A 21,932-nucleotide genomic window follows, 5' to 3' on the forward strand; every position below is an offset into this window, starting at 1 on the left:
ACTGGCACACAATATCTGCTCCTAGCTGTTGTATCTGCTTAAACAATGAGAACACACCAATTTCATCCTGGAAGGGCCAGTACCACGATCTTGGCTTTCTCAGAAGCTGCAAGGATGATTTTTAATTTATCCTTTATTACTTCTTCCTAAACTCTTTAAATGTCTCAGAAATACCATTCTAAGGAAAGGTAATGTTCTTAAAACCTTAAAAGCATTGATTCCATCTGACAGCATCACAAGGAAATAAATGTACTGCATCTATCAGAAATGATTTATGATGATTCTAGAGGGTTGCACAGGACCAAATTCTACCACATTCTAACCATCTGTTTTGCAAGGAAAGGCAAGAATTTGATCATGTGTTACACGAAATATAGTCTTCACTCAGTGGTTCAGAATTGGATGAGCATATTACTGTGCTTTATGTTCTCTTTTTAAAAGGTCCCACAACACTTAACTAGTTTAGTTATTATTTTAGAAAATGCCAGTGTCCCGTTCTCAGCTGTCTTCTCTCTCAAGAGGTGTACTTCAGGACATGTACCTTGGGAGGAGTAAGGAATCCTGAAGAGAGGCAGGATTGGTCTGGGTTTTGTCAGCTTCGCACTTTCAGATTTCCAAGGTCAGTAGAATCTGTTCTCAATTACAGAGAGAGCAGTGGCCTTGTAATGCTCTTCAGAAAGGAGCACCCCACAGCATCGTTATGCAGACGCACTTCCTACCACTTCAGACATGCACTATGCAGAGGACTGATGTGAGTTCATGGAGTAGAGTCACGTCTTCAAAATTACCCAGGGTATAGCTATCCATAAAAAGGATTCGACACAGGTGATGGTCGTAAAGATGGCAAAATCTTTCTCATCATCACATCCTACCTGCCTGAGGTATCTGGTGACAGTTTTGCAGTGAAACATAAGGAGTCTTTTATGTTCTGGTCTAAGAGATCAACTCTCTCTCAAGGTCTATTCCACAGCAAGAGTCATTAGCTTGCACTCGGCACTGCACCTCACAGGATTTCCAAATCAGCCTACAGACCAGTCAAAGCTTACTTTCAGTCAGCCCAACAGGCAATGCCCCAAGCCTAAGAGAGCAGTTCTTAAAGGTTCTCTCTATCTTGCTACATCCCTGAAATTTTTAGGCACCTGAATGTTTATTATTAAATTTCCCCAGGAATCTAGCATTCTGTTTCCCCATCTGTCCAGAATTACTACAAGCATGGCAGCTTATGTCTTTATCAGCTCTGGATCTAAGCAGTTCTCTTAAGGTCACACAGAGTGTCCAACAGAGCAAGGCAAGAAATCTAAGTTAGATCATTCTAGTTCTAGGCTAGTAACTTTGTCACAGGACCACCACATATGATTAAGTGATTAATCCAAAATCACACAGTAAATTTTAGCAGGTATAAAGCCCAAGTCCTTTACTACTCTTCTGTTAGAAGCTTTCCTCACCACTTGCAGCATGACTGAGATTACTAGTGAGGGCTCAATAAAACTTCTATTAAAACTTTGTTTGCCTAATCATCTGATGAGACCCATCTAATTAACTCTACTGACATTGTTGAAGTAGGGAAATATTGGTTGTTTTAATTACTTTTTTCCTATGTTCCACTTTTTGACAGATTTCCTTGATTGAAAGGCAGAGTATATTGAATGTAAGGCCTTTCTTCCTCTGCCAGACTAACTTCCCTGCTCCACTCAGAATTAAAAATTCTCAGGGATTGACTCTAGTAGTTCTGACAGGAACCGAGCTAGATGGTATCTTTGAAACTGTATGCAGCAATCCTAAAAGATAATTGCTAGCACAGCAGGATACTTGAGTGAAGCATTTACAAGATGTTTTTCTATCTTGTCTAGAGGTTGCTAGATTTATCTCTATCCAAGCAGTTATTATCGCTCACCATCTCAGAGATGCAAAATCCATTTCCTTTGCAGAAAACAGAAACTTAAATTAAGCCAAACTCATAAGTCAAAATTACTTGGGAATTTGAATTTGGTAGGAGTCTTTAAAACCCCATATTTTTATGTTTTATTTTGTTCTCTTCGAGGTACACTCAGATTATTTCATGTGGCTAGAACAAACTTCAATGCATTCTACATATGTGGACTTAGTGTAGCATATTGATCTCCCATTTGCAGCACTGATGGAACTCTGTCCTGAGGCTTACATGATTAACTACACTCAGCCTCATATTTTATTTCTTGCCCTGGTTGGCTGGATATTAATTTTCTCTTCTGTATAGATATTGTATAAGGAATCAATTGTCTACTGCATAAAACCCATTAATGCTTCTGTAAAATAAAAGAGGGGTTCCAGATGACAGGCACCCCGTAAGGCCTGGAAACTTTCACACAGTAAATAATCCCTCTTATAGGTCCCCCCAGGCCAGTCAAGAGCAATGAACTTTGAGCCCAACTCTGGCATGGTAAGGTGGCAGCTGAAGAAACAACTACCAACTGGAAAAAAATCAGATGCAGTTCTACCCATCTAAATTCTGTTTTGAAAGAAAGCACATTCATGAGAATAGCAGACAAAGCATAATAAAGATAGCCATCTATGACATTTGGAAAACAAGAGATGACTTTTGCTGTTTAACACTATTCTTACACAGTCATGGTGTCTCTGCACCTCTTTGCTAGATCCCTCCATAGCAGCTGAAAGCACTGGCCATTCTGAAGCAGCTTTGACAAAAGAAATGCATTCCTACAGGCTATGTGAAAAACTGCAGCTGAGCAAACAGGCCCAGACAAGTGTTCTATCTTCGAAAAAAGCAGAGTGCTACTACAGATTGTGGTTGCTACTGCCAACATATGGCTGTGTGTGGATCTTTAGACATGCCAGGGCATAACTGTGCTTTACTTGGTGGAAGAAGAGTGAGACTACTGCATTGGAGAGCCAGGCTCACAATGATGAAGGACACACATCTGCAAAACATCCCACACACTGTTAGATTCACTTTTTTATAAAACACTATAGGTTTTATTCCTGTATTTTCCATATTCTTCTGTATGCATGGAAGATTTGCTCCCTGTTGTGAGAGATTCAGTCAAATGAATGCACATTTGGCTTAATCCTGATTCCCTTTTCCAATTCTACATTTACTGAGTCCATTTTATGGACTTTTGTCTCATGCTGGTGCTCCTTTGAGCCTGTTAGACCTCCCTGGCATTGAAAGCTGTGAACTTCCATTTTAACAACTGCAGAAACATCTTTAGCAGTCCCCAGTGATACTAACCAAATGAGAATACTCATGCCCCTTGCATTAACACTACCATAAATGTATGCCATTTTCACAGTGGGCATTACTGCTGGGTACATGCTGGGAGTGCTGAATAGTATTCTCTGCCTCACTCTGTCTGGCTGCCTGTTGTTGGACTAGACTCTGAGTATTTTTAGACTTCACAGTGAATAAAGTCAATCCAAGCATCCAAAAATGAGAAGTATGACCCCACAAAGCCATATCATCTTTATATCATCACAGTTCCCGACCTTTCAACAACATCATATTTTCCATCCTTTTGATATTCTTTAAATGCTTAATGTAATCCTGGAGCATGTCTTTAAACTCTTCTCTGAAACTGTGAGGGCATGGAACGTTTATTGGCTAATGCTAATGCAAAGACTTAGTCATACCATCCCAGAACACTGTAAGAAAATGCCAGCAATATAAAGAAATGTTTTTGTTGTGGGAATCACAATGTTATTTCTTCGTCAGTTCAGCAGGTCTAACAATATGCGTAATTTTAAAGAATCTTTCTAACCAATTTACAAATGATTCAACCAGTGAAGCATCTGCTGCATCTTTTGAGAAATGTCTTTACTGAGGAATTTTTCCTGATGCTCATCCTTCTTTTTCCCCCTTGATTTCTGTTTTAGTCATAATAGCTAGTATCTGCACAAGGCCATGTGTGCCCTGTAGTCCAGTCAGACCAGGAGACTTAGCGAGGTTTACAACACCACCTGCTCTGCCATGTCAAAGGAAAAGCAGTGTGTGGAAGGGTGTCCACACTGAAGGGGTACATGCCCCCATGGTAGACACAGCCAACTGATTTCTTTTGTGTCAAACTAGTTTTTCCTACCTCTGTCTTCGGCTCAGAAGCCATATATGTTTGTAAGCAACTCATTTATTTCCTATTCAATATTCGCTCAAGTGAATAGGCATAAAGAATGTAAGATGGACTTTTATTCCTTGCTGGTGTTTTCAAAAACATTCTGAATGCCTTTCCAGACTCTTGTTGGAAGAGCGAAGAGTATTAAAAACAGGATCTTAAGACATCTGAACTACTACCACCCAGTGCTGATTACTGATTCATGCAAAATGCAGATAAACCTCTCTTGTGTTGCATCAAACTTCTGCTATCTAGTCTATAGATAATTTTTGTTCCCTGAAATTTAAAAACTCTAGACAACAATGATGCTTTGAGTTCTAAAGTTAACTGGAAAGTACAACTCAGAGGGAAATCATGGATTAGGTTATCAAATGACTGGTATAGTTAAAAATGTCTACAAGAGGTGAATTCTGCAGACCCGCATAATTATTCAGAGCTTTGATTTAATAGCTACTAAAAGCATAATCCAAAGGATGGCCTCTATTAACAACTTATTAATAATTTCACTCAGCCCTGTCTTCAGAAAAATAATTTGAACATCTTTCACCCCACACCACCTTCTACTGGATTGTTATCTGTGAGCAAATCATGATTTCCTGAATTGAACTTGCTAGGAAAAACTAATTTTACTGTGGAATAATTTGGAGTCATTCTGAGTATTTGATGCTCAGGAATCAGTGGTGTAGCAGCTGCTCAGTGAGGAGCCAGATTATTATTTTTTTCTTCTGGTAGGCCGAGTGGAGCTCATATCAAGTACCCTTGCATGTATGAATTCAAAACTCCATTTCATTCATATGGGTTGGGTACCGGTTAGATACTGCTGACTGTAAACTCAGTGAGTCTCAACATCAAACAAAAGGGAAGACAGCAGGAAGGAGGGCCCCAGCTAGATAAAGAGTCACAGTTGGGTTCCCATGACTACTTACTCTATAAATCTACAATGAATCAGACTAATACTGTCATCTTCAGAATGATAACCCTATCACGATTCTTGACTCAAATAGCAGGCATAGTGAAAAGTACAGATATTAACTAATTATTACAACAAGCTCCAGTTTGGAAGGTGAGATTAAGTCAGGAGAGGAATAAGGAGAATATTTTATCCCAGAGGAAAAAGTGAATTGATTCTTCCTTGTTAAAGATAATGCAAAAGTGATATACTACCTTAGTTCTGACATCTGCTAACTTTCAAAAGAAGCTTTTTGTGATGTTGGAAGTATTCTAACATAATTGTTGGTAGAGTTTTATAATAGGGTAAGTCTTCAATTAACAGCAGTTACTGACACTAAATTAATGGAATTGCTCCATTTATAAGAATTCTTGTTCAACAGTCATTAGATGTTCCTTTTGCCACCTGTAATGGGGCTGAAAACCAAGGCGGGGGGAATAACAGCAGAAGCAGCAGCTGTCTAAGTAAACTGAAGGCTGTGTTAAGCAAAGAACAGAAAGTCTTATTAGGGAGAAATTTGTAACTTCTTTGAAGTTATTCTTTTCCTTATATCCTCTTTCATCTGCAGATAATATGCCAATGACAGCTCAACATTTCAACATTCAGTACTAGCATACAGTAAGACAATAAATGTCTTTTCTCTGTGTCTCTCCAGTATTCATTTCCTGTAGAGATCTCTCAGACTTCATGCAAGACATCCCTTGTATGAATTGTCAAAATATGACAGTTCATCCAACTACTGTTTTGAGTCAACTGGAGCATGTTTTCTAACTATTGTTAGTTCTTCAGACTTTTGACCAGAACTGGCATTAGAAATGCATTTTCACTGATTGTTTTTACTGCACGCAAGGGAAATTTGGTGGACAAATATTTCTCTTGTGTGGAGAATGAGCTCTGTCACTTTTTTACAGCAGGAGAAATGAAAAAGAGAGCTCTTAATGGCTGTTCTTCCCACACCATCTCCCTGCACCTCACTGTAGCTGTTGCAAAAGACTGTGCTTATAATTGATTGATGAAGAACTCCTGGCCCTCTTCTTTGTAGCTTCATTTCCACTGAACAAAGCAGCTGTCAAAGATTTTGGTGATTCAGTCCCTAGTGCACACTGAGGAACAGGGTGGATATAAAGTATATGCTGTCATTTTAAAAATTCTCTTAACAAATAGATGAATGGTTACATTATTGTCATTTACTTGAGGATGTGAGCCATCCAGCTGCTACTTGCCCTCCAGTAGATTAATTTTAAAGCTTTTGGCATTAAGAGAGATGCCATCACAGCTTCTCCAAACAGGAAAGCAACATGTCCTACACTTAGCTTGGAGGCCCGAGTACCAGGATTCCCTAATTTTATTCCTAGCAGTTTATATAGTATTTCTATAAAGCTGGTGGAATTATGTGTCCTGTGAGGTACAGCTTCTCTACAACTTTATTTTTTCGAGACATAATCTAATTGTAATAGCATCTCTTGGGGGAAAGCTTGCAGGTTTTTTTTCTCTCTCTTAATGTGCATAGTGAAGAGACAGGCAGTGCTGTGGGAGCACACCTGGCCTTTGCAGGCAAACTGGGTCGGCTCCATCCCTGAGCCGAAGCCAACTTGATCCTGCCAAGGGGTAACATCTCCAGCAACCCCCGGCAACTCCCTGCAGAAGACAGGCCCATTAGGTACTGCAGGGACGCGCCAGCTGCGCCAAAGCCGCCCTTGCTCCAGGCAGCAAGGGCTGCGGAGCCCTCGGGAGCGCCCACCGTCAGCAACGGCGCCGGCTTCCCCCTCTCGGGCTCCGCACGCCGGCTCTGCGTCCACTGCGGGAGCCCCTGCGGGGCCGGCCCGGCACGGATGGCAGCTGCCGGTGCTGCTGAGCATGAGGCAGACGGGCTGGGAAGCTGCTTAAGGTGAGAGAAGATAGTAAGAGACCCTGGGCAGCAGCATTAAAGAAAGAAAAGCGCTGCCTTAAAGCGAACTGCTGGGGATCTCCAGCAGAAGGGGCGGCAGCCCCAGGGGTCCGCCCATCCCGGTTGTCGGGTCGCGAAATAGCTGCCTGGGCGGCGGTGTCCGGGAGCGGGCGCCGCTCGGCGCCGTGGGCGGCCCGGGACGGGGCGCGGGGGTAACTGCGGCGCCGCACGTGCCCTAGCGTCGGGACGTAACGGCCGCGCCGCGCGCGCCGCGCTGCCCTAACGGTCCGGGCGTAACGGCCGCGCCGCGCGCGCTGCCTCTGCTCTGAGGGTCCCGGCGTAACGGCCGCGCCGCGCGCGCCGCGCTGCCCTAACGGTCCGGGCGTAACGGCCGCGCCGCGCGCGCTGCCTCTGCTCTGAGGGTCCCGGCGTAACGGCCGCGCCTCGCGCGCCGCGCTGCCCTAACGGTCCGGGCGTAACGGCCGCGCCGCGCGCGCTGCCTCTGCTCTGAGGGTCCCGGCGTAACGGCCGCGCCTCGCGCGCCGCGCTGCCCTAACGGTCCGGGCGTAACGGCCGCGCCTCGCGCGCCGCGCTGCCCTAACGGTCCGGGCGTAACGGCCGCCTCTGCTCTGAGGGTCGTCCCGTGAGAGCAGGGAGAAATCCCTGTCAGCGAACTCAAGGTCGGTGGAGAGGAGATGAAGATGTACTGGTGTGGATGAAGGACACAGAGTGATAAGCTAACTTGCACTAATATTTCCAAATGAAAACAAAATCCCTGATGAGTACAGCCTGGAATCTCGTAGTGGGGAAAAGGATTGATTTGCTGTCCAGCTGCTCAGCCAGTCTCCATGCACGGACGAGCAAGGCGTGTCAGGCTGTGTGAATCCTCAGGCTGCACAGCATGTTGCAGTGCCCCGGGGTTCTTTGATTTCTTTCCTAATTCCTGACCTCATCTTTTAAAAACACATTACTTTTAGCAAGTTCGTCAGCTGCAGAGGGTGCAGCCCAAAGGCCAGGCTGTTACTGACAAGCAGACATCTGCTAGGGGTAGTAAGGCTGCTGATACCCAGTCGAGATGTGCATGTTTTGCTGTCTTTTGTAGTGTGCCCTTTTGCTCTTCCTCAGTGCCCAGCAGTGGAAAGAAATAGGTGAAAATGTCTTTTTATGTTTTCTGTCTAGGTAAGAACAACATTTAAACCTTGCAATTATTTCACTTCTTTAATTTTCCTAACTGATGACAACTTTTCCCCTCCTCCCCTGCATTTTTGCGTGGTTTCCTGATCTCTTCTGTCCTGTCCTATGAAATTTGATTTGCAAATTTCGTATTGCTGTTGTATCTCCTGCCACACAGCAGAAAGATGGCAGTAGGGCTTAATTTGCAAGGAGTTTCACAGCTTCATGCTAACAGAGCAATGCTCTCTTCCAATGCTTCTCTTCTCATTATATTCAATGTGCCTTCTTCCAGGAATTCCTCCTTGGTGTTCTGCAGGTTACTGAATTGACAGCCAGAAAGCACAGTCTCCTACTCTTTCTCCATTTTCTGGGAAAAACAATTATCACTGCAGGCTTCCCTACATTACCCCTTATGTGTCCCCTAATGTACTGAACAGAAATTCAGAAGGGCCTAATAAGGAGATCCAGACCCTTAGCTTGAATGTCTTATGCCCCTTTTTACCTAGAGGAAAGGAGGAAAGCTTCAGGAACTGGCTCTTTCCCTAGGATTAATAACTGGAAAATCAATTTGTCTTTTCTCTATCATAAATTAAAAGCTTATAGGCCTTATAACATGAGTGTAATAGAGGTTAGTGAGTACTGATGGAGGTCTCAAAGCTCACTCAGCAGAGCACTTCTCTACTATACAATTTAAATTATATCTTCTCCACAAGGAATATCTGTCAATATTTGTTTATAAAGAGACATTCTGTGCAAGAACTTTTATCTGTTTCTACACTGCTGCTGTGTTTGTTGCTACGGGAGTAGGTTTGTTCTTGAGGAAGCCTGTGGTTCCGCTTTGATCCATGTAAGTGACCTTTAAGTAAGTTGTGTGCTTGTATCTGTACATATAGTGCAAATTAGTCAAGTTTAAGCTAATCAGATGCCAATTAAGAGGTATATCGCTTAAGCTGGTCCTTCTGAGAACAGAGAACCTCTACATACTGCTTCTCTATCTTAGGGGGAGAAGGAAAGACCTGCCCCTTGCCACACCTTTTCAAAAGGATGATCTGCTGAAGGTCATGTAGAAAGAGATCTATGAGATCCAAGAGGCCAGAGGTGAAAAGGACCCTCCGAACAGAAACATGTAGAGCTAGAAAGAAACAGTGTATGAAGAAATTAGTGACTGATACAGTTTTTGTGGTTGAAAGATTTGGTTTAAAACAAACTTAATCCATTACTGGGCAACTGAAGAAAGGAGAATCGGTAGCTTCTTAAAAAGAACGGGTATTGTATTTCCATATTCCTTAAGGCATTTTTCTGTGAGGTGCAGTTAGACAAGTGATCTAAGCTGATCCATCAAGCAACTGATCAGTAATCGGACCTGTATCAAGATATTTTCTGCAAATTACTGTGTTTTGGAGATTTAGTATTATTTATACTACTATTTTTGATCTCTTATTAGAAAACTTCAATCAGTTTAATTGAAACAGATATAGTTGCCAGATATTTTAGTTGTTTATGCACAAATTATTGTTGACATCTTTGATTAAAAATAAATAAATTGAAGCACTCACAAGACTCATTATCATCAGATATACACAGATTCCATTGTCCTTTCAATCACATGATGGATTAATTTACATTTCAGTTTATGGTTGGTATCTTACATACCAAAAAGTGGATTGATGTCTACCATCTTTCTTAAACAGATGTTTACCTGTATTTGATTGTTAGCATCATCTTGTGTTTCCTCTTTGAAAGTATAATGATTATGAAATACACTTCTAATAAATAATTGTTCTGTTTCTTCAGTGTATAATGGCAGTAGATGCAAAAAATTGTTGGACAATGGATCCTGTGTTTTTGCAGTATATTTAAAAAAAGACTTTGCAATTTGCTGGAACTTTAATTCCTATAGAATCTTAAGGTTCTATAATGTCAATATAGCTGTTGCACAAACGTATACACTGGATATAAATCTTTGTGTGACATCTCATTGTGGCACACTGTCCAAATCCTAAAACTCTGTATCTGGTCAATTTGTATTGGTAGTAGCTTAAAAAAATAATCACTAATGGTTGTGTTACATTTAATTACCTTTTCTGCAGTGTCTGCTGTTTTTAAAAAAGGACAAGAATGGCTGTTATTCAGCTTCCAAAGGCAAATGGCTACTTCTCTGTGTGTTTAGCCACACCAGAAAAAAATAAATAAATAAAATAAAAAACCTTAGTGTCAGACTTAATGTGTTTAATATTAAGGCAAAAGTCAAAAAGTAAGGAGAAAGACCTGTTGTAAAGGTATTAAAATTTGACAGGTGATTTGTAGCAGTAATTCAAACATTGTAAAGGTTCTGTATTTGCAGATGTGGTTTATATGGTCTTGCAGCAGCTAGCTCACCAAGAACAGCTTATCAGTGAGAGAAATATATTTTATATATATATATATATATTATATATATATATAATGTATATTACGTTATCTATAGTGAAGAACACTGTAAAACAAGGAAAGATTAAGGTTAGGAAGCTGACATTAGGCTTGGGAGAGTGAACTGTGCGTAGGCTTTGCTATGTTGCATCAGATAGCATTTCTTTTTCATCATTTCTTTCTGCTGAATAGGAAATTGCACTGTACCAGAATTTGGGCCTGGTATGACATTAATTTGAATAGCAGTTTATGAAGAATGCATATATTCTGGTAATGTAGGGAGAGGGTTACCAGAACTATCAAGTTTTGTAAATAGGTGCAAATATGTTCTTATTGAAATATCAATGCTCTCAGATGTGTTTACCAAGTAATCTCTTCTTTTTCCAAGGAATGACCTGTTTTAAAGGGTGTTCAGCTTGATTGCTACAGGCATGTTAGATCTTGTCCACTTCTCTGTAGTTGTTTAAGGGAAGGAAATGGTACTGCTGTTTGCCTCTTTCCTTTGTTTTCCCCCTTTAGGCAGAGATGTTAGTTGCTCGCAGGGTTCATAACACTGAATGTGCTGACTATTTTTTTAGTCAGGTATCTCAAATAAGTTGTTGCAGTTGTAGGTCAGAGGCCTACTGCATTAAGTGCTCCACAACCAAATGACAGATCTCTGGAAAAGGAAACAAAACAAGGGAGCTGAGCTATCTGCTGAGTTCTTGTAGGCACTGTAATCAGGGAGGAGTAAGAATTGGAGGAGGAAGGTGAGATAGCCTTCTAGATGCTCTGAAATGCTGCTGTGCTTGGAGGTAGAGGGGTAAGAGAAAGCGCAGGCTTCTTTTTCCGGTAGTTGGATGGTAGAAGAGTGGAAGCAAATAGTGACCACTTGACAGGTCATTAAAATGTGCAAGACTACTTGAGCAGAAGCCCACAAAGAATGAAGTCAGCTCATGTGAAATGGTTGCACTTGCCTGATGCTTTCCTTGGCATGGGCTTTCCCTTCTGTAGTTCTGTGGTTCCTGTCAGAGTAGTCTTGAGTGAGCTGCATTTTTTTTCTTTCTTGTTTTTTGACAGCTTTAAAGCATATACTAATCAATGTGTACCCCCGTAAGTGACTTAGTCATTAGTGATGATGTGCCTTCAGTAACGTGTGGTTCAATGTTCTTGTGTATGTTTGTGCACAGGTACAAAGTTTAATAGGCTCTTTATATATTTTTTTTAAAAAGTTGGATTTGTTTTTCTTTCTATAAGAACAAGTAAGGGAGTAGAGATAAAAGTGGTCTGAACTTTGGATACAATATTACTATAAACTGGATAGCATGAATATGTGCACTGTTTCCTGCTGTCATTATTCGAGTCTACTTCATAGTATCGCAAAATTTATGTTGATAATACAGAGGCCTGAAAAAGGTAGTGGCTTATGCATTCATGGTGAAGGAAATACTACAATCTTTTTTAATGTTATTTATGGTAGATACTGATTCCTTACGTTGTTTTTCATGGTGTTATGAAACAATTAAAATGCTGAGAGAATGTTAAAATACCTGAGTAAGAAAACCAAATGTAAACTGGAAAAATAGTCTACTTCTCCTAGTTTGCTATTAAAAAGGTGAATTAGCTAAAAAAGTATATACAGAGGGTGAAAGTATTGACTTTGAGGTTAAAAGATGTTGTATCACCTGGAAAATATGCTGAACTGCATAAATCTGTGCACTCTGAGAAGAATTGAAATGTTTAATAGAGAATAAAATTTAAGTTTTTTAAAAAAGACATAGTCTGAATTGCCATTAATGAGATTATTAGTCCTGCTTGCATACCTGTGGCATGGCGGTAGACATTATCAACATTCTCTAAGGAATAATTGGATTTTTTTTGTCTTTTACAAAAGGACCTGGCCTTTTCACATTAGGCTAGTTTGAAAATAGTTTCTTTCCTTTAACGAGTATTGTGTTGAGTGCTGACTGTGGTGGTAGAAGCAAACATATACCATCCGTTCAAGAAAAACTTAGCAATGGTGATAAAAAAAAAATCTGTACTGATTATCGCTGGATGTTTTGTTAAGCAAATTGAATTATGATGTAATAGTAAATTGTACATGGAGATAAGAAGCATAGTTGCACCAGCAGGGTAATTGCTTTCTAAAAGAGAAACTTTTCAGAAAGAAGTATCTGTGTTGTAGATGGATGCTGGCTGTACAGCCTGCAGGCTAAGGTTTACAGCACCAGATAAAGCTTCAACTACTGCTTTGAAGTGTTTCAAACCCAGTGGGTCAAAAGCTTACTTTGTAGGGTATAATCCCTAAGGCTTCCAGTATCCACAATATGGCTAGAGTGTATGAGGTATGTTTTGTAGAGTTCTGGCTCACTGATCTGGAACATGACTATAAAGTTAGTTAATAGCCTTGGTACTGTAATGCTCCTGATTGGATTTGAACCTTCATCCCAGAAGAGATTTCATTTTATCAGCTGACTAAGCTATTTCCCATCAGTCTAAATGATGGCTTTTCCTACTTTAGCCTGTGCTGCCCTTATATCTAACTAGAAGGAAAATCACTGGCTGTTGGGCCTTCCTCTTGATCTGCCACTGTCTCCATAATGAACCTTTCAGCCTGAGCCATTCTGAACAAATTCTTGTCTATTTATGGGCTTCCCCAATATCTCTTTTCCTCATTGCAGAAGAAAACAAGTCCTGGCTTATTAAAAAATATATACGTGTGTGGGTGGGTATGTATGTACCTTCCAGCATAGAGGAATTTGAACTTAACCTGTTATGTTTTCTGTTTGTTTTTCTTTTCCAGTATTTGACTGCAATTTTGAATCTCCTTGTGAACTGGAATATTCCCTTTCCTCAAAAGATCAAGGAAATCACAACAGGGCCTGGCTTAGAGTGAATGCAGAAGATGTTTCACAGCTAAACATCCCAGATGGACCAGAAAGAGATCACTCTGAGGATACACCAAAAGGTAAAATGAATAAAGCCATGTAATACTTTCAGTGTAGTGGTTGTAAAAACCATTTCCTCTACAATACTTTAGACAGCTACAATCCTTTTGTTGTGGCAAATAATGAATGCAAGCAGTGTGACAAACAAGAGGAGTCACTCTGCATATGAAGTATCTGCTTTTTGTCTAAGGACAATCTGCATCAAATATGTAGGAAGCAAAATACCAAAAGTAGTCTTATATAAAATCAGAATCAAGCTGACCTGTGCCATAGGCAGGGTGAGAATAGTAATTTTAACATATACTGTCTTCCTCAAAAGCTCTTATAATAACTGTTGATGAGTTCAGCTTTACCTCACCCTGAGTAATTTAAAGCATGAGAATGCTACAATCTGTTTAAGGTCATTTTGCGCATGGAAGAGATCCGTAAAATGAATAAAACCATTGAGTCTGGAGCTTTAATTTTGCTCTAAGCGTTGCTTACTGCTAGCTTATTTACAAACTAATTTAGACAATTTCCTTGTGTCCATGGCTTATGTTTACCCTTTAGTGAGGAAAATGAATGATAGGTTTCACCCTTAATGTAAGAAAAACAATGCTATTTTTAAAGAAGAAGCATAAAAAGATGGGAATGTAATTTTCTGTTCTTCTTCCTTAGAGGAAAGATTGATTTGTTGGGATTCTTTTTCCTGCTTGTGATCATGTCTGTAAACCGCAGTGTATTTCATAAAGATTATTAGATATATTTGTGCTATCTTAATCCTGAGATGGCAGAAAACTCCCTGACATCCTTCCTACTGTTGGTAACATCTGCATGAAAACTCTTCCCGTAAGAAGTCAAGTGGTGTTGATGAAAATGAAGCTACAATAAGGAAAAAAGGAGTTAGGACTAAAAGCCTTTTCCAGGCAAAGGGAATATAGAACTAAGAGGTATAGGGAAGGACAACAAAGATCATCAGAAATGAGGAACGGTTTCCATAGAAATAGAAACTAAACCTGCAGAAATACTTCAATCTGTATGTGATGGTAGGACTTTGAGGTCTGTAAAAATGTGTAGTGAAGAAGAACAGGGAACAGCCATGAATTTACCAGGTAGTAGGTATAGAACAAGCAAGAGGAAGTATTTTTCATGTAGTACATGAATAAACTGTGGCAATAAGATGCCTGACTTGATGTTATGGAGATCAGATGTATGCAAAAGTTTAAAGAAGGATTGAATGAATTCTTGCAAAATATATTCATCTCTGGCTGTTTAATAAAATGGTCTGTCTACAGTCCCCGGCTTAAAAAATCTGTTACAGAATGGTACAGGCAAAAGGACCCCTCTCTTACTGGCCAGCATCAGAGATGGCATTTGATTTTGCAGACCTGCAATTTGACTGCTTGTAACAGTTCTTAAATTCAGGCTGAGGAATACTGAGGAAAAGTGCAGCTTTCATTCATGTTCATGCATTCTGCTTTCTTAGCTGTGTCAGGGTATAGTACTTTTCTACCACTATCAATTATAAATAAACTTTTAGGGCTGATTGCTTCAGCACTGATGTAAACAGATTCACTCATTTTGGTGAGATCTGTGTTGTGCTTAAAGCAGATGGACTATGTTTGCAATACATACAAATATCTTCTAATTTTCCCATTGAAGAACATGTATGTACATAATAAATTATTTGCTATAAAGAAAGATACAGTTAAGAGAGATTTTGGAGTAAATCAGAAATGTTCTTGTTGAGAAACTATTAAAATATATAAAGGTTTCCTTTTACTTAAATTGTTATGCAAGTTGACCACTAATGAAATTTGGAAGTTAAAATGTATTTGTTTTGAACTGATTTGAAAAGAGTAACCGTCACTTTCTGGAGTGGAAGAAATGGGGAAAACCAGTGAGGAAATTAATCTGTTTAAGAGATGTTTGGCAAGTGATCATAAAATAAAAGCAAATGAGAAGCTCTGTAAAGGAATATGCTAGTTTCAAAGAAACTGTTGTAACAGTGGTGTGAAAGGTATATGCTGCCACGGTGAGTGGAAAACTTGCTCATGAGAATGTGGGAGCTGAGGCAGAAGCCACTGGTCAGTTCGGAAAGGGACTGCATGAGGTTTTAGTGCTCCCTGTTCCAAGGGAAGAGAGCAGCTGGGTTACTACTGCACTGCATATTGTCAGTTTGTGTTTCTTTCAGATTCTCTTTTGAAAAGTTCTACTTTTGTCTGTATTCAGTCAGTTTTATACGCTCCTAAAAGCAGAGGAAGGGAAGGACTGTTGGTTGGCCTTGTAGCCCAGAAGCAAGGTTGATGATTTTCTATTGCGGTTAGCTTAAAATTCCATTTCTAAGTCCATAGAATCATAGAATCAGTAAGGTTGGAAGGGACCTCTGGAGGTCATCTAGTCCAACCTCCCTGCTCAGCAGGGTCACCTACAGCGTGTTAGGGTTGCATCCAGGTGGACCTTGAATCTCTCCAGAGAAGGAGACTCCACAACCTCTCTGGGCAACCTGTGCCAGTGCTCCGTCACTCTCACAGGGAAGAAATTCCCCCTCACGGTCAGGTGGAACTGCCTGTGCTTCAGTTTCTGCCCATTGCCTCTTGTCCTGTCACATGGGACAACGGAAAAGTGTTTGTCCCCATCCCTTTGACACCTTCCCTTCAGGTACTTAGTCACATTGATAAGATCCCCCCTCAGTCTTCTCTTCCCCAGGCTAAACAGACCCAGCTCTCGCAGCCGTTCCTCATAGGGCAGACCCTCCTGCCCTCTGATCATCTTTGTAGCCCTACGCTGGACTCTCTCCAGTAGCTCCATGTCTCTCTTGGACTGGGGAGCCCACAACTGGACACAGTACTTGAGATGAGGCCTCCCCAGGGCTGAGTAGAGGGGCAGGATCACCTCCCTCCACCTGCTGGCAACACTCTTCCCAATGCACCCCAGGAGACCATTGGCTTTCTTGGCCACAAGGGCACATTGCTGGCTCATGGTCAACTTCTCATCCACCAGCACTCCCACGTCCTTCTCTGCAGAGCTGCTCTCCAGAAGGTCAGCCCCAAGCCTGTACTGGTGCCTAGGGTTATTTTTCCCTAGGTGCAGGACTCTATACTTGCCCTTGTTGAACCTTATGAGGTTCCTCTCTACCCAGCTCTCCAGCCTGAATGGCAACACAGCGCTCAGGTGGATCAGCCACTCCTCCCACCTTGGTATCCTCAGCAAACTTGCTGAGGAGGCACTCTGTCCCCTCATCCAGGTCATTGATGAATACGTTGAACAGGATGGGACCCAGTCCTGAGCCCTGGGGGATGCCACTAGCCATAGGCCTCCAACTACACTCCATGCCACTGACGACGACCCTCAGAGCTCTGCCTTTCAGCCAGTGCTCAATCCACCTCACTGTCCACTTGTCTAACCCATACTTCCCGAGCTTCTCTAGGAGGATGTTACGGGAGACAGTGTCAAAAGCCTTGCTGAAGTCAAGGTACACAACGTCCACTGCTCTCCCCTCATCTACCCAGCCAGTCATTCCATCACAGAAGGCTATCAGGTTGGTTAAGCAGGATTTCCCCTTGGTGAATCCATACTGGCTACTCCTGATCACCTTCTTCTCCTCCATATACCTGGAGATGACATCCAGAAGGAGCTGTTCCATCACCTTTCCAGGTATGGAGGTGAGGCTGACTGGCCTAGAGTTGCCTGGGTCCTCCTTCTTGCCCTTCTTGAAGACCGGAGTGACACTGGCTTTCTTCCAGTCCTCAGGCACCTCTCCAGTTCTCCAGGACCTCTCAAAGATGATGGAGAGTGGCCTGGGAACAACATCCTCCAGCTCTCTCAGGACCCGTAGGTGCCTCCCATCCGGGCCCATAGATCTGTGGATGTCTGGCCTGCCCAGAAGGTCTCTAATCCTATCCTCCTCAACCAAAGGAAAGTCTTCCCTTCTCCAGACTTTCTCCCTCATGTCCAGGCTACAGGATTCCTGTGGGCTGCCCTTAGCAGTGAAGACTGAAGCAAAGGCAGCATTCAGTAATTCTGCCTTCTCTGCATCCCTTGTCACCAGGGCCCCCGCTCCATTCTGCAGTGGGCCCACATTCTCCCTAGTCCTCCTCTTGCTGCTGATGTATTTGAAGAAGCCCTTCCTGTTGTCCTGGACATCCCTTTCCAGACTCAAGTCCAACAGGGTCTTAGCCTTCCTCGCTGCATCTCTACATACTCTGACTGCATTCCTGTAATTCTCCCAAGCTGCCTGTCCGCTCTTCCACATTCTGTGTACTTTCTTCTTCTGTCTGAATTTGGCCAAGAGCTCCTTGCTCACCCATGCAGGTCTCCTGCCCCTTATGCTGCCCTTCTTACTCATAGGGATGCACACCTCTTGAGCTTGGAGGAAGTGATGTTTGAATAGTATTCAGCTCTCCTGGACCCCCCTTTCTTCTAGGGCCTTAACCCATGAGACTCCACCAATTAGGTCTCTGAAGAGCCCAAAGTCCGCTCTCCTGAAGTCCAGGGTTGCAATCCTGCTTGTTGCCTTACTTAAAAGTATAGTCCAAAGTTTTTTCTTTCTCTAACTGCAGTATAGACAATCTAGGCTGAAGCTTGTATTCTGCTATCTTCTAGCAAATCACAAGCAGCACATAGGTTTGATGGATTTGTATTTGTATTGTGTGGGTATGTGATGTTTCTCTTTTTTAAATTATCAGGCATATTGGACATAGTTGATGGTAATTTTCTCTTACATCCCTCAAAAGACCTGTGGGTCATAGATGACTAACTCCTGTGCATGTAAAGATTCATTTGAAAAATCAACACTTGGAGCTAACATCTTTCTATTTTAAATCACTTTAATTATAGCTGCTTGGCACAGATAGTTGTGTGGTCTGTTTCAATCTGAAATAATTAAGCACAGTAATTCCAACCTCCACTGTTCCCTGCAAATTGTACTTCCAATTATCTCAATCTCATTTTATCTCCTTTGCAGACAGTAATGCACTGAGATAAGCAGATGGCATAACTAGATTTTGAGATGGTTTAGCTCATCCTTGTCACTTGGCTATCAAGTCATGTCAAGCCATTGATAGAGATAAATGCCTTAAAGGGAAACACAATGAATCATATTTATATAAAAGGTTGAGTAGGAAATCAGTAGTTGGTTTCTCAGAGAGACTTTGGGAGAAACTTCTGTTGTTTGCTTTTGTTTAGTGTCCTTCCCTCCCCTCCCCTCTCCACCCATATGATACAGGCTTTGTCTCTCAGAATCAAGAGTAAATTAATGTGGATTGAACTACCTAGAGGAGGAGCCAGTTTTAGCTATTCCTTTGTTTGGTTACAGTTACATCTGAGTGCTCCGCTCACTTGCTGTGTTTAGAGTGTGGTGTCACACAGGTTGTTGAACTTCTAAATAGGGATAGATGGTGAGGTGGCAAAGTCTGAAATCATTCAGGGTACAGGAGAGAAAATCTGATTTGCAAAGAATTGAAAAAGGATGCTTAGCTGCTTAACAGTGGCAGATGAAATTTAGCATAGATGATTTGGTTGTGGTAGTAGGAGAAATGATCTGAATTTGGCATATATAAGGAGCGAGTTTTAATCAGTCAAGTTGTTTGAGGGTTAAAATAGAGCTGTGAAAACAACTAGTAACAGTCACAAAATAAATGTAATGTTAGGAATTATTGGAAATAGAATGGAAAATAAAACAGCAATAGTTATTCCATTGTATAAACATGTGGGGCAGCTGAGTATAGAATGCAACATTTTGTTCTGGTTCCTATACTTCAAAAAGCATTTAATACAATTACAAAAATTTTTTAAAAAATGAAAAGGATGACCAAAGGTATAGAATGGCTCTCATTTTAGGAGCAGATAAATTGACTACTCTGGAAGAGATAACTAAAGGAGTGCATAGTAGAGGTTTATAAAATCACAAGATAATATAAAGCACAGAGGATGAGTACAGAATGAATATTCCCCATCTCTTCTAATAAAGAATTGGAGTGTATGCGATGAAATAAGTAGGTGTCAGGTTCAAAATCAAGATAAAAGGAGATCCTTCAGTCTATAGAAAGAGTAAAACTGTGGAACCTTTTCACAGAAGGTATTGCTGGTGCTAAAACTTTCTATGGTGCACAAAATGATGAACATGTGTGGGGAAGAAAAGTAATGTGACAATTATTAAATTCTCAATATACCTCTTCTGGCTCAGAAAGTCTGTAAGCTACAGATCCTTGAAGGCTAGGGGAATATGCTGGGTAAGTACTACTGTTTGCTTTCCCTATTCATTTGTTGTTCCCTATGTATCTATACCTGTCTGTTTTCAGAACCAGAAGTTTGAGAAAGCTTTGGTCTGTGCTAGCAGGGTTATTCATTTCCTCTTTCAACCCTCCTCCTTTTTTCGTTTTCTTTCTTTCTTTCTTTCTTTCTTTTTTTTTTTTTTTTTTTTGGAAAAGAGAGAAAAGGCATTAAGCTTTTCAGAACAATAGGAAGATTCAGAGAATAAATGTGCTATATAAATACTGAATGTTACTTGCTGTTTCATTAAAGCCTTTTGAGTGGTATTGAATCGTTTGTTATGCAAAACTATTGGGTATTTGTTGTCAAGAACTGCAGGATTATCTATTTATAGAAATCTATAGAAGGGAGCCTATCAAGATATATCTTAGGGTTTTTCTTAGCAAATTTTTTTGCTAAAACGCTTCAATCTCTTCCATTCCTATATCCTCCCTTCCTTAAAGTGGACTAGTGGGTGATAAAATCAGTAGTGTATCCACCAGCTAGGCGCTACACGATACATGATGATCTGTTGTAGCTACTGATATTTTTGACTGTTTTTTGAATATTTTTTGCTCATGTAACTTTTTGCAGGATCAGAGCTTCTTTATGTTAAAATTCCACTGATATGCTAAAGATTGTCAGAAAAACCTCCACTGCTGGTATCTGAATCAGGCCTATATGTGCTGTAATGAATAGGCAATCCATTGTGGATTACTAGACTTTTTTTTTTTCAATTCATGAATAAGCAAATAGATGCTATAAAAAATTCAAGCACACTGCATCATTGAATGCATTTATTTATTTTGACAAGTGTGATTAATTTTTAATTATTTATGATACTTTATAATATACCAGAAAATGTACTGTGGTCTGTCCTAATGAAATATTAGGAACTGGAGATCTTGCAACCATGGCAGTATTTTCTAAGGAGGCAGCAAAGACAAGCTTGTGGTTAGAATGACAGAGTTTGTAGACCAAAGAAGTTCAGCTTTGCAGTTGTGTGCCCATCTGTCATACCCAACTGAAAGAGTCATTTGCCTCTCTGAGGCAAACATGAGATGGGTCAAGATTGTGTGCATTTGAGCTCCTGATTCCAAACCCAACAGATTTTTTGGTAATATTGGGGCTGTAAGAGACCATTCTGAGTATCAGGTGGTGGATAATATCAATCAGAAAGCATGCATTTCCAAAATTCATCCCTAGTTCTGCCTTGCCGCAAAACTCATCTGGTCCCCCTCCAGGGGAGATGCTTGCTCTGCTTCCTATCAGCAATATTGTGTGACTGTGTTGCCCGTTGACTGTGGAGGGTAGTAATTTTGTCCCTAATCTTACAGCATAACCATGGCTTGCTCCTGATACAGTTTTTACAAGTGCAGGAAAGAAAACACTAGTATAAAGTTAATCTTGTGTATTTGAGAAGGAAGGACCAGCAGCAGCTGGACCTAAAACAAGTACATGTGAAATAGATCCAGGTCTGTGCTTGAATAACTGTCAGAGTGATCTTTTTCCAATTGAAAATTCAATTTTAAACTTGAAGGATTAGAGACTTGACCATTCTTGTCTCTGATGATTCAAGCTACTTGCCTGCTCTTCTTTTAAGTCTTGTGATACTAGATAAAGTAAGTCAGTTGCAGCCCTTGTTATCTGAAAATCTCGGGGCCACAGAAATATGCAGAAACTTGATAAAAGTTTCAGATAAAGAAATAGGCTGAGGAGGTGTGACCACCATTTCAAATAAGAATCTGAAAAGTAATAGGCCACTCTGCGAATGAGAACACCAATTGAGATAACTCAACAGTGGAAAATGTAGATTAAACTTTAATCAAGGATGGCAGAGGAAGTACCAGGTGAATGAGGACAGTTTCATATCCAGGCATTTGTTAGTTGCAAAGCTCTGTGTAAGTTCTAAAACAAGAAATATCTGCACATTGTGTTAATGTGCTTTTGCTTTTTGTGATAGAGCAAAGCTAAGGCAATGAGGATATTAGGAAATGGGAGATAATGAACTGCAGGATTATAAAATGGCTGTTGACTTTAATTTATGATTCCTCAGACAGAGAAGAATGAGGCAGATAATATAAGATCGTAAGTAATATTTTGTTTCAGATTATCACTTTATTAACAAAACAGTAAAGTATAAATCAATGTGAGCTTGCAAGTAGCTGAGGTCTTTTTTTGCTTGTAGAACTGTTAAGCAGAAGATGCACTTTTAACACTTGTAATTCTACTGAAAATTGAAATAAAATTTA

At 40.8% G+C, this 21,932-nt stretch overlaps 1 protein-coding gene across 1 annotated transcript in view; it reads left to right on the forward strand.

Annotated features, from left to right (window-relative positions):
• The window catches only part of ALK (ALK receptor tyrosine kinase), a 319,150-nt gene that overhangs the window by 82,926 nt on the left and 214,292 nt on the right, over positions 1–21,932 (forward strand). Inside the window, exon 4 of the mRNA XM_062573543.1 lies at positions 13,305–13,469. Coding sequence (XP_062429527.1) covers positions 13,305–13,469 — 165 coding nt within the window. The remainder of the gene's footprint in view (positions 1–13,304; positions 13,470–21,932) is intronic.

This window comes from Rhea pennata, chromosome 3 (assembly GCF_028389875.1).
Source record: "Rhea pennata isolate bPtePen1 chromosome 3, bPtePen1.pri, whole genome shotgun sequence".
NCBI classification, from domain to species: domain Eukaryota; kingdom Metazoa; phylum Chordata; class Aves; order Rheiformes; family Rheidae; genus Rhea; species Rhea pennata.